Source organism: Maylandia zebra, linkage group LG17 (genome assembly GCF_041146795.1).
Source record: "Maylandia zebra isolate NMK-2024a linkage group LG17, Mzebra_GT3a, whole genome shotgun sequence".
In the NCBI taxonomy this organism is placed as follows: domain Eukaryota; kingdom Metazoa; phylum Chordata; class Actinopteri; order Cichliformes; family Cichlidae; genus Maylandia; species Maylandia zebra.
In genome coordinates, this window is record NC_135183.1 from 30225754 (window position 1) to 30239366 (window position 13613).

The window sequence follows — 13613 nt, forward strand, 5'->3', positions numbered from 1 at the left end:
CTGTAAACGTAAATTTAAAATCCATTTTTTCCTACGTTTTTCGGTTAGAATTTTCCATTTTTCTCCTCTTCGTTGGGCTATTTTTGATACCCTAAAATACCGTTTATCAGTTTCTCTGGTCGACCTACTGGAGCATCCGTAAACACAACAGGACATAGGCATTTTGCGTACTGTCTGTCTGTGATTTTGCGCTTATCTTTTTCACTTCCGACCGCCAGTCAAATTTCGCGCTTTACGTCGACGTCACGTCTACGTCAAATGAAACCTAGCTATTCTGAATGACATAGATTTTTCTCTGTATTGATACAGTAGCATCACACAGTTGCTGCAGATTTGTTGGTTGCATATCTATAATGCAAGTCAGCTGTTCCACCACATCCCAGAGGCACTCTCTGGGTCTGAGACCTGGTGACAGTGGGGGCCATTTGAGTACAGTGAACTCAATGATATGAGTTTGGAGGCGTGGGACATTATCCTGCTGGAAGCAATCATCAGAAGATGGGTACACTGTGGTGATAAAGGAGTGGACATGGTTAACAACGATATTGCAGCCTGACTTGCTGATGCAAGGCAGGATGGTGGTGTAGATGTTTACTCTAAATTCTGACCTTACCATCTGAATCTCGCAAGAGTAATCAAGACTCATCACACCAGGCAGTGTTCCTCCAGTCTCCAGCGTGTGCAAAAAGCCACCGTTTCCTGTTCTTAGCTGATAGAAATGGCACTCAGTGTGGTCTTCTGCAGCTGTAGCCATGCTTCAAGGTTGTGTTGCATACCTTGGCTGCATTTAGTAGTTATTTAAGTTACTGTTAACTTCCTATTAGCTGGAAGCAGTCTGGCCATTCTCCTCTTACCTCTGACGTCAACAAGGTATTTTTACCCAGAGGACCACCGCTCACCGCTCTTTTTCTGATCTCCGTAAACCCTAAAGATGGCTGTATGGAAATTTGTGTTAACATGCAGCTGAACAGGTGTACCTAATGAAGTGACCAGTGAGTGTATATATCAGTTAATTTGTAGGTTACCATCAGTGTTGGGAAGGTTACTTTTAAAATGTATTCCATTACAGAATACAGAATACATGCCCCAAAATGTATTCTGTAAAGTATTCCGTTACGTTACTCAATGACAGTAACGTATTCTGAATACTTTGGATTACTTAATATATTATCATGCTTTTTACAACAACGTGAATGTACTATTGCTGTGTGATTTATTACTATTACTGAAGGTCCGCGACTCCGAACTGTAGTAAAGGGACCTCTGACTAATACGGCGGGGTCCCTGTCGGCTTGTAGCCGAAAAATAGCTCTACTTTGTTGTGTGGGTCAACTTTTCTTGCGAGAGACAGAGAGAGGCGTTGAAAGGCTGCTCCAACGGAGCTTATTGTTTCGGAGGAAAACACGAACACGGTGTACAGTCGAGTCTTAATAGCTTACTTACAACTGGGCTCGTCAGGCACTCTTCTTGGCTGAAGTGGTTATTATTATATTTACATGCTTCCAGCTCCCGTTTTTCCTTGATGACAACACGTACCTTTCCACTCCCCTTTTTCTCCCTCCTCGCGTCCATTCTCCCTGCAACACGGACTACACTGCCCATGATGCTACATTCTTTAGAGCTATGCTTGTAGCATTCTGCCTGTTAGCTTAGCACAACAACAACAACGAAAAGGCGCTCTCTCACCCAGGAAACACACAGTCGCAGAGAGAGAGAGAGAGCGTCGCCCTGTAACCATGGCAACCGTAACGCTGCCGCCTTGAACAACAGATCGTAGCTGTCAAACAAAACCCAAACAGTCCTGACCCGCGACAAAATGAAACAGGAAAGTACCGCAGTGTAATCCATTTATTTCAACAAAGTAACTGTATTCTGAATACCACCTTTTTAAACGGTAACTGTAACGGAATACAGTTACTCATATTTTGTATTTTAAATACGTAACGGCGGTACATGTATTCCGTTACTCCCCAACACTGGTTACCATTATTTGCCAAAGCAATTTATATGGCAGAATTAAATCACTAAGGTGTTTAAGATATGATAATTAAAAATTGTTATGTGTCTTTTGAGCAACTAATCAATCAGTTAACTTAGTGTGAACCCTTTATTTAAAGCAGTTGAAGCTACGGTGCATTTTTATTGGATATGGGTGGGTCATTGTTTGCATGTCAGAGGTAGGAATTAGAGTTGGGTTGGAGGAAGGAGGATTAAACCAGAGAAAGAATATTTGAGTGAGGAAAGGGATGCTTTCTGTCACTCTGTCTGGCTCTAAATCTTCAGGGGAGTCCTAGAAATGTCAGCCTCAGCCGTCAGATTTGTGTGCATGTGAGGAGCTTTTGTATGAGTCAGCAAACCGACCCACACATGGCGATACGATAAAGAGAGAAAATGATCAAGACAATAAAGATGTTCACCATCTTTAATTTGGTTCAATACAAATGCATAAATTTGAAACAAACCAGAAGAGATGCTGCGCTGGCTCTCGTGTGACATAAAGCAGAGTACAGACAGTTGCTACAGTATTATCTCATTACCTTTTATCCAATTTTTTGTGTCTGTTTATACGAGCATACACTATGTTTGTGATCACTATCAGCTCCTATTTCCTTTTCCTTTCTTCTTTCTCATCTTTTATATCTAAGGATTGTTTCTTTTTGTCTCCTCACTAATCATTTTTTCCTTTTTGCTTGAATCGTTTCCCTTTTCTTCGTCAGTGTTCAGCAATCATAGCTGCAGGGGAGCGATAGCATCTCATCTTTTCTTCTTTTTTAATAACCTCTCCTGTTTACTTCTGCTCTCACTCATGTGCATCTCTCTCAGCGCTTTGATACCTGTATTATTTTTATCTCTGGAAATACTCCATGACTAGTGTTGCGATGACCTGGCCGCTGTTCAGGTTGTTTGTGACGCATTTTAAAACAGCCTGGGGACATCAGTGTGACATCACACACACACACACACACGCGCGTACACACACACACACACACACACACACACACACACACACACACACACACACACACACACACACACACTTTTATAATGTGCTGCTTTTGTGTGACTAAGAGGTAGCCATGTCACATCATCTCCTGTCATGATGGCTGTGATACTTACCTGACGGGAAACTTTTAGAACACATTACAGAGATGACACACATATGCTACCTCAGTTGGTCTGTCAGCTACTCACATGTTGGATAAGCTCGATCTTGACCTATTTTGTGCATGATTTTGAATAAAATCTAATGATTTACTTTGGGATTTCTTCATTTGACTCTCTGCAGTTTATTAATTACAGATACATTTTTGAAGATGTTAAAGGTCCACCCACACTTTTAGCATGAAGAACTTATTATTTCATTGATGCATTTCAGCCCATGGCCTCCATCAGAGACACTAATAAAGTCGATCCTTACACTACAAGTGCTGCTGACGTTTTAAGCTCGTCAGACTTTATGCTCTTCTCTTTGAAGAAGGTGAAGTGTTGCTAGAAGCCTCTTCTCTGTTTCTAAGATACACTTTTTCAAACCTTCTATGCTCCTCCGAAAACTGTAAACACACAATTTTCAGAGTACATCTGCAAAACATTGGACTCTTTTGGTAAAACTTAACAATCAAATTATAACTTGGTTGATTTATCCTCAAAGGATCACACACAGCCTGTAAAAGCAATAAACTACTGAGCATTCATTACACAAAATACCAGAAAAATGTAAAAACAGCACCACAGAAAAAACGCTCACACACACACATATCCATCCATCCATCCATCCACCTATCCCTCTTGTTCTCCTTATCAGTTGGGTTGCTGTGACAGCAGGCTTAGCAGGTTATTCTACCTGCCCTTCTACCCAGCCACACTTTCCAGTTTCTCCTAGGGGATCCTGAATTATTTCCAGAGATAATCAGTATAATCTGCAGGTTGTGTCTTCTCCCAGCTAAGTGCACCTGGAAGACTACCAAAGGAAGGTGACCAGTAAACGTCCTTGTCAAGAGACCTGAATCACCTCAAATGCTCCTTTTGACATGTAGGAGCAGTGGGCATTCAGACATCTCTCTGGATGTCCGAGCTCCACCTCATCGCATCTCTAAGGCTGAGCACAGCCATCCTACAGAGGAAGCTCTGCTGATATTCACAACCTGATTTTTTGCAGTCATTTTTAGATTTAATAACCACAAGACAGGCTTGGGACACATATGAACTGGTAAATTGAAAGCTTTCCCTCTCAGCTCAGTGCTCCCTTAGACGCGACAATCTTGCAATCTAATCTTGCAATTCTACAAAAATAACATACACATGCACGCAGGATACACAAAATATTCAAGACTGTGGTAAATCTGCTGAGACTGGGTTTTATTATTTGTCCTGCTTTACTCATACTCATGGAAAAATATAAAATGAAATAGTCCATATTCAGGTTTCACATGCATTTTAGGGCTCATAAGACCCATCCATGTCTATTATTGTGAATGAATGAATGTGTTTGTTTTGACATTTTTCTCACACAGCATAATTTTGCATAAAGAATTCAATGAATGCTGTAAACATTACAGAATGTTGCATGAGAAAGATGTGAAAGTAGCTTCTGCTATGAGTAAGAAGAAGCTACTTTCAGCTGCTCCTTTATTCACGAGGGGTTTTCACAGCCAGTAGCTCTGCATCTTTTATTTGGCAGATTTTTAAACCAGATGCCCTTCCTGACACAACCCCAAAGGGATTCATGTCTCCTCTCAGGGCTGTAAACCACTACACTATGGAGCCACACCACAATCACAATATGTCATCCATCGCCATTCCAAGAACAGGAACACAGCCTGTCACCGCGGCTCAAATGTTAGCTCCTCTGCTTCTCAGATTATTTCCAGCCATTCTTGTTATAGATTCTTATCTCACCTTGCTGACTGTGCACAGGCACATAATTGGTAAGTGACATCACAAGTAAGAAGGAATAGTGTGAGGTAGTTGTGTTTAAGAAATGAAATCACTGTGCAAAATCTTTTTAACTGAGTTTAGAGTTTTGCAGTAAGTGTGAAAATGATGTGATTATTTAATATATTTATTAAGTTATTTAACTGCACAAGGAATGGTGCATTTCAGTTCCAGTTCAGAGAATTATACTTTTGGGTTGTTTTATTAACAGTTTAGAAAACTTGTAATATGCCTTTAAAAATGAGCAATCCCATTAGGGATTCATTAATTCAGCTTTTCTTTACCTTTTAATTCCTAATCCCTCACTGATTACATTGAGTTAAACAAAACACGAAGCAACATTTTACTATAGGACTACTGCTTGTGCATTTCTGATTGGTGTATTCCTGCTGACGATCTTGACGCAAACAACTAAAAACTTTAGCAAACAGCAAAGGTCCACAGTCTGGTTAAAACTGCCTGCTCTGTTGCATTTTTTTTATCCTTATCAGACTTGCAATGACAACAGGATGAGCACAGCAGGCCAAAGGTCTTTGCTTTGCACTGGTGAGCCCCAAGAGCTCCTGGGTCACCCTGGAGATACTGTATAATCCCTTCCAGCATGTTTAAGGCATGAGGTCAGACTTCTTTAAAAGGAGGTGGAAAAACAACACTGAGCTGCTGATAAAAAAATCAGTGTTACAGCAGCAGATGTCCCAGTAACCTCAAATTACCACACACACCATTTGGCACACAGTGAACCAAGAGCCATTGGGAGATCTGGAGGAAAAGGACCTGCGTTGTTGTGGATTGTTTTACACTGTGTGGTGTTAAAGAAATCCCTGTTCCAAAGGTTACTGTATAGATGTGCTTATTGGTATTCTGGTGTACAGTGAGATTATAGAGACAGAGTGAGTTGGTGAAGTAAGCTGACCAAGACGTGTGACACTTACATACAAAGATGCACAAAAGGAAGGGACGGTATAGAAAATTTAGCAACTTGTAGCAATGACTTATAAAATTACCATTAGTGAAGCTAAGAAAGCAGGTACCAAGTTAAACTTATCTCAACTTTGGACTGAGCAAGCGAAGTGACTAGCAATAGGTGTAAAGGATTATAGGTGACATTAGACAGTTGCTATGATGGACATTGCACGGTCTGGAATATCCATTATAGTAATTGCTCACTCTTTCATTCGTAAGCTGAACATCCCTGTTTCCCTCCCACCAGCATCTTCAATGCACCATCCAGGCTTTGCAAGATGAGCTCAGAATCCAGCGCGATCTCAACCAGCTCTTCCAATCCGATTACTCCGGCCTCGGAAGCCAGCCCATTTCCCCTCAAGAAATGACAGAGGAGAACTTCTTGCGCCTCCATGCCGAGTATGAGAGGCAAGCCAAAGAGCTCTTCCTCCTGAGGAAGACTGTTGAAGAAATGGAGTTGAGGATAGACACACAGAAACACACACTAACTGCCAGGTAAAGATTAAAAAAAGACAGTTTAAATGTAATTTGTTAAGGTATGATTTCAGTGACCTTGTCTAAAGCATGCTATTAACTTCCTTGTTTTCTTGTTTACAGGGACGAGTCAATCAAGAAGTTACTGGAAATGTTGCAGAGTAAAGGCCTGTCATCTCGGGCAACCGAGGAGGATCATGAGCGAACGAGGCGACTCGCCGATGCTGAGATGACCATCCACCAATTGGAGGGTCTGCTTGAGCAAAAAGACAAGGAGATGCTACAACTCAGAGAGGTGCGTGTGTGTGTTTGTGTATGTGTATGTGTGTCACTGGCAAAGAAGAAACAATATGCAATCAAGTATTACCATGTGTGCAGGGGAGAGTCTTTGTGCATATCCAGATGTGAATGTGTTCACATCAGAGTGTATCATATCCAGGCAAAGCCCTTGGCTTCTTCCAGTCTTAAGTGTACACTTTATCCCAGTTTCTCCACTCACGTTTCTTTTTTCTCTCCTTCTGCTGGTTTAATGTTACATTCACTTTCTTAATACAAAAGCCCCCCCTAGTGGCAAAATGCTGTCAGTGTACTACATCCATCCTTCCAGCACATACTGCCAATTTCAGTGTGGCAAATAGTCAAAATATACTCTTGTGCATCTTTTAAGCTGCATTTTCAGGAATAATTCACAAATATTTTGACTGACCTATATGTCTTCTTGAAGATTAAGAGATCTGTGATCCACAAAATTCTGCTTTTTCTGACATTACAGATTTGCACTTGTTCATATCTGACAATAGTAATAATAATAGTTATATCAACTTGATTTATGTAGCACCTTTAAAGACAGAGATTGCACATGCTTCAACGGGTGAACAAAGGCAGAATGCTCATAAGGTAAATTAAAACAAAAAAACAGGAGAAACTTGCAAAAATGCAAACCACCAATTGTCAGTATAAATGATAACAATAAATAACAATAAAATTCTGTTTAGGTGATTCTAAATTGCACATAGGTGTGTGACTGTGAATGGCTGTCTGTCTCTCTGTTAGTCCTGCAACACAGAGGACTCAGATTGGTGACCCATCCAGGGTGTAACCTCCCTCTTGCCCTATGGTAGTTGGGATAGGCCATTCTCCCATGACTCTGATAAGGATTAGCTGAAGACAATGGTTGGATGGATAGAACAATAAAAGAAAATATAAACAGTAAAACAATAAAAAAAACAACATATGAAAGGCAACATATAAGCAAACAGGTGGTAAAAACATGGAAACATACAAATAATCAAAATATAGAAGTCAGCTAAAACATGAACAAAAAAATGCACAACAAAAACATATCAGTATACTAATGCATTAGCCAGGGTGACAAATGCACAAATGCAGCATAATGTTAGAGGGGTGATATAAAGTCATACTTCAGTAAATGAATCACAGCAAATGATAAGACCATAAGAAAGAACAACTGGGAGTCTCTGCATATTTTCTGGCTGATTTTTCATCTCACTGCATCAGTACACTGGACAGAGTTTTTGTTTCGAAGATGTTAAATACAAAGCTGGAACCAACCGAGAGAATGAGAAAAACATTTTGCAGTATCTGAAGTAAAGATTCATTATAGAGTTTAGTGAATGTTACAGTGCTAAATAATGCAAATTTCTATTGAGCAAGTCTTGCTAACTTCCTGATTCTGTGCTGACACTTCCTTTCGGGATATTGTTCATTTTGCTAATTAACAAACTAGACTGTAATGTCCTGCAGCACAATTTTCATACCCTTCAACAATGTCCCTCATGGGGATGCTGCTGTGCAGTTATTAAATAATCCTCTGCTTAAAGTACATGCAGCCTTTTAATCTAACCTCCTGGATTCTTGATTGTAAAATGCCACTTAATCACATAAAGCAATTAATCAGCAAAATCACCAAATATAGAACCTAAAAATATTCCTCCCTTCCTTCCTTTTGTTCAGACTTTTGAAAACATGAACTAATTTTAAAGTGCTCTTTTTAGGACACAGAAAGATCTTCCCTTCATGGTTACTGAATGTCAAAGGGTTTAGGAATTTTTCTCAAAATTTGTTTATGCCATTTGCATATATCCATATTAAATGTGACGTAGTGTGCACTAGATTTTTGTTTATTGGCTCAACAGGTGTAGTGTTGGACTAGAACTGCTGGGGTCCAAGTCTGAGACACAAAAGTTGACCATTTTGTGCAAAATTTTCAGTGACTTTTTTCAGCAAACTAATGGCCATGGCTGTTTTACCAGGCTGGTTTTTTGAGTAAAAGGAAAAGGGAAAGAGATATCCATGTCTGGTACTTGGGGGGATATAACTGTGCAAAAGATAATGTGTTGTCATTATATATGCCATTTATTTATCTGTTTTTTGTTTTTAAATTAGTTTTAGCTATTGATAAAAATTACTGCTGTAGCCAGCACACTTTAAAAAGTGTAGCTTTAATGTAACCCTGGCAATTATTTCATGGTTCAGGCTTTAAGATGAGAAAAGATGGCATATAATTCAATAATTAGCTGATTGTTTGGTGTGATAAATTTAAGTTTCAGTTCAGTTCAGTTTCAGTTTTATTTGTCATATGCAGAGATGGGCAGTAACTGTAATGTGATTACTTTTTTCAGGTAACGAGTAAAGTAAGGGATTACTGTTGCAAAAACGGTAATTAGATTACCGTTACTTTCCCGTAGGAACGCTGCGTTACTGCGTTACTAAAACCGTGATTTTTTTTGCAAGAATGTCTCATGACAGTGACGTAAGCGAGTGCGACGTTCGTGACAACAGCTGTGTGCAGATCAACAGTGCATCATATATCGAGTGCGGGAGAGAGTATGAGCGTGCAGCGTTTAAAGCGTGGAAGTACTGACCTTACTTTGAGTTTGATTCCATAAAAAGTGACAAAAACATTAGTGTCCGTTGTGCGTGGGAAGAAAACTTCTTTTTAAAGCGAAACCCCCCTAAACACACCGAGTGCGCTATGACGTAATGGGAAACTCACAGAGAAACTCGCGGATTCTTCCACTGACCGCTGCGGCACACCTGCACCAGGGTAAACCTCCGCCTATGCCACTCCTGGTTTACAGGTGAAAATAGAGCAACAGAACCGCTAGTCTTTGATTTTATTTATTTTCTTCTGTGTTTTACTTGCATCTATTTGAAAGAGTGAGTGTAAACACACACAAAAAATATATTTTATGTGCTGGAATGTGCAGAAAATAGGTTTAAATGTTAAACAAATTTCTTCCAGTCAGAGAATGTTGCATATAATAAAATTTTTGCTTGATGCATAAAGTTAAAACTAATAAAACAAGTTTTAAAAAGAGACTTTTCCATTTGATTACATTTTGTATGATGGATTATGCAGAAAAGTAGAATTGGGCTGAAAGATCTATCGCTTTATCACCTATTCAGGTTGTAAATCGTGTTTTTAAAATGTAACTAGGTAACTAAGTAACTAAGTAATTAATTACTTTTGAAAATAAGTAATTAGTAAAGTAACGGGATTACTTTTTGGGGGGAGTAATCGGTAATTAGTTACTGATTACTTTTTTCAAGTAACTTGACCAACACTGGTCATATGCAAGTTACCATAGGGTCAACATTGCAATGAAATGTGTTTGACGAGCAGCAGTCACTCAGCAGCATGGTACAGTAGAAGAAAATATAATAAAATATAATAAAATAAAATAAAATAATAAAGAAATAGAAAAATAGTAAAGAGCAAAATATTAGAGAGACGTGGTAAAAGAGAAAAGATGACTAAATATATATGTATCTATAAATATAAATATATGTACACTAGTGATTAAATAAGAAAATCTTGAAAAGAAATATGACGGGAGGGCAGATGGGATATTGCACAGGAATGAGCAGCAGAAAATTTAATTGCAATGCCGTAATATGACAGGCAGTATTTAGGCAGCATTGGCTATTAAGAAACGAGTCCTCGTGTGCCAATGTACTTTTATATAATTAAAGCAACAAAAAATACCTTCGAAATGGAAAAAATAATTATATAACACGAGTGATGTCAGGTGACTTGTGCATGCAAAGACCTCGGACACAGGTTTGACAGTCAGTTAAGCTACAACTCCTCTAAATGACCCAGAAAAGAGGTGTTAGGTTAAGATGAGGGTGCTGTAATCTCTAAAGTAAATAACGATGGAGGCAATTTTTCAGCAGTGGTTAAATTTTACAGTTATGTTTTCTGACATTTCATAATTAAAGCTGTAATTACGTTCTTGTTTTTGCAATTGCTGTATCAGTACTTTTTCAGTGAATACCACAGTGTGTGTGTGTGAGTGTGTGTGTGTGTGGGCATCTGTACCATCCTTGTCATCGCCTCTAGCAATGGCCTCCTACTATCCCTTTCACTCACATGTTTTTATGCTTTCTGGCTTATGCATTAGCTCTCTTTGTGTGTGTCCTTCAAAGAAAAGCAGTGATGCATACACAGCCGTGTCCTCCCCTTTGCTTTCACTCCCTCCTTTGCTCTTTCTTTCTCTATTTGTGCCCTTCCAACTGCACTCCCCCTACTTTCGTCTCACTTCATTTGACTAGAAGACTAGTGATGAAGTAACAGCTGCTAGACATTTTACTGCATTTTTCTTAGTAAATTGGAGTAGTGAGATAGCATGTTTTTGAGAATTTTGATGATTTTAGAGAAAAAACACTCTGGACTTTGGGTTAATTTGGACTTTTAAACCATTTTATATTTTTCTTAATCCATGGATACTGAAGCTTGGGAACTAATTCATTGAATTAACACAATTCCAGGCTGTCAGATTTGATCATTAAAATCTAAACACAGGCTAAACACAGTTAGCGTCGTTAGTGCTGTTTCAAGTAGTTCAAATGATGTGGGATGGCCGGATTGATCCAAGGAGGCTAAAAGCCAGTGCTTCTCCTAGAGGGAAACCTCTAGCTGAATCTCTCTCCTTTCCTGTTTCTCCCTCGATCCCTATTCCCCCTCCTTTCCATGTGTCACCCCCTTTCCAGCCCTCTCCTGCTTTCTCCCCATCACGGCATCACCTTTTGCGTTCGTCTCCCTCCTTCCCTGTCCCTTCCCCTCCTTCTCACCGGCACTACAACCATCCGGTTGCCACCCCCTCCTCTTGTCCTCCCCACTTTCCCTCTTTCTTTGTTGCCTCTTCTGTCCACCCTTCCGCTCATCCGTCCCTCCAGCACTCGCCATCCTTTCCTGCACCTGCTCCTCGTCCTACACCAACGGTTCAGCCTTCACTCCATCCCTTCCCATCAGTTGCTCTCGTCTCGCCTCCTGGCCCTCGACCTTCTCCTCTCTTGCCCCATCCCTCGCTCCATCCCGCTGTGTCTCCCTCTCTGTCATCTGCTGATCGTGCTGTTTGTGCCTCTCAGGAGCTGCACAGGAGATACGAAGCAGCTCCAGAATCAACAAAGACCAAGGCCCTGCAGACAGTCATCGAAATGAAGGTAAACAAATGCTAATGTAATTTAGAAATGTGTTTGTATATATCTATATACAGGGATTTAAATTTATGTCTACATTTATAGAGGATTATTTTGACCCCAACAATACAAATTGTTAAAAAAAATGATCTGAAATGCTGCTAATTCTGTAGTGCTGTATTTAATGTGCATATTATGTGGATATTATAGCTATTAATGACATAGGATTGCTAGAGCATGAATGAATTACACAGTCCAAATACTTGGGACTATCACTGGTCTTCATCAATGTCTAAATGCACTGAGTTGCTGCTGTATTATTTGCTGATTATTAATAGTGTTAATGAAAAGTTTAATGAGTGTACATGTGGTTGCTGGGTAAATATGATGGAAAATAAGGTAAAGAATAGACACAAATACACCATGAAGTGCAGTTTCACTAAACAAGACTTTAAATATCCCATATTAATATATTTGTTGCATTGGATAACATTTTAGACTCAAAAGAAGAAAACAAATAATTTTTCAGACTCTCAGTCGGAGGTTTATCCAACACACAGCATGAACTGGACATTAGTGTTTCTGACCTCTAAATGCGTTCTACTACCTGCTGGAAAAACATACCTAAAGCATCTTTTTTGTTACGTTCTGTTGAAAGTCTTTCTGTCTTTGCAGTTAATATTGACAAGATAAAGTTGGCCAACTGCTATGTCTGTTGGGCTTCACTGATTATTATTGAGATACAGATTCAAGTATTTTAAAAACATAATGGATTATTAGATAAAGTCTTTAAGCATTCAACAATAGTTACATTTACATTATTTTCACGTAGACTTCCTTTAATTGCATTTCCACCTGTGCTCCTATTTCACCCCATTTTATTATCACCGTATATTTGTTTATGGTCTGATTAGTTAGATGTGTTTGTCTCCTGTCAGGATGCAAAAATCAGCTCGTTGGAGCGTGGCATGAGAGAGCTGGAAGAGGAGGTGATGATGCTGAAATCCAATGGCGCTCTGAGCAGTGAAGAGAGGGAGGAGGAGATCAAACAGATGGAGGTCTACAGATCCCACTCCAAGTTCATGAAGAACAAGGTGATAAATGTACAAACACATACAGTCCAGACAGTAACTGAAACATAATAATAGATACAGCATTAAACTGATTAAGAGTTGAGAATAGTTGTTAAGTTTGAGGACAAATTGCCTGTAAATAGAGTAATGAGGCCACCGTGCAAGTCTGAAAGGTAGCAGTGGGGCTCAAACAGCTGATAAAGTCTCACAACACAGGAATTCCCTGGAAGTCATAGGAACTAAAAGAGCTTCACAAAGATTTATATAGACTGATATCTCAAACTAACAGCCAAACCTCGTACAGACATTCATTCAGTTCTTTACTGCCTCAAGTGAGATTAAATTACATTTAAATTGACACACTTTTCAAACGTAAGTCAGAAATATTCAAACTTTAAAATCTTTAAAAAATGATACAAACCTTATAATAATTTAGGGAAATACGAAACCGTTTCATCTCTCAAACATGGCAGTGGTTCTGTCAGCAACAAGGTTGCAGCAGTGAAGGCAAAGCATCAAATAAACATATAAACAATAATAAGAATATATCCTTATATCTATCAAAGGACTCTAAATAGAATAGTTAGCATGTAGGATTTGTTTGACCTTGTGTATTTACTTCCTTTTAAGTCCCAGTATGATTTAAAAGGGCTACACTGCTCTATCTTGTCAAATTTTAGTCAATGTGCTGGAGACTATAAAAAAAAGTGTTTTTGCTCCATTATT

At 39.2% G+C, this 13613-nt stretch overlaps 1 protein-coding gene across 15 annotated transcripts in view; it reads left to right on the top strand.

Annotated features, from left to right (window-relative positions):
* Positions 1-13613, top strand: part of LOC101463811 (ELKS/Rab6-interacting/CAST family member 1) — a 157767-nt gene that overhangs the window by 35941 nt on the left and 108213 nt on the right. For all 15 annotated transcript variants that reach the window (XR_013093956.1, XR_013093957.1, XR_013093958.1 and 12 more), the window contains exons 5-8: positions 6143-6390; positions 6493-6664; positions 11764-11838; positions 12753-12908. Coding sequence is in view for 10 of the 15 variants with exons in the window: in XM_004548203.3 (XP_004548260.3) it covers positions 6143-6390; positions 6493-6664; positions 11764-11838; positions 12753-12908 (651 nt within the window). In the remaining 5 variants the exon portion in view is untranslated. The remainder of the gene's footprint in view (positions 1-6142; positions 6391-6492; positions 6665-11763; positions 11839-12752; positions 12909-13613) is intronic.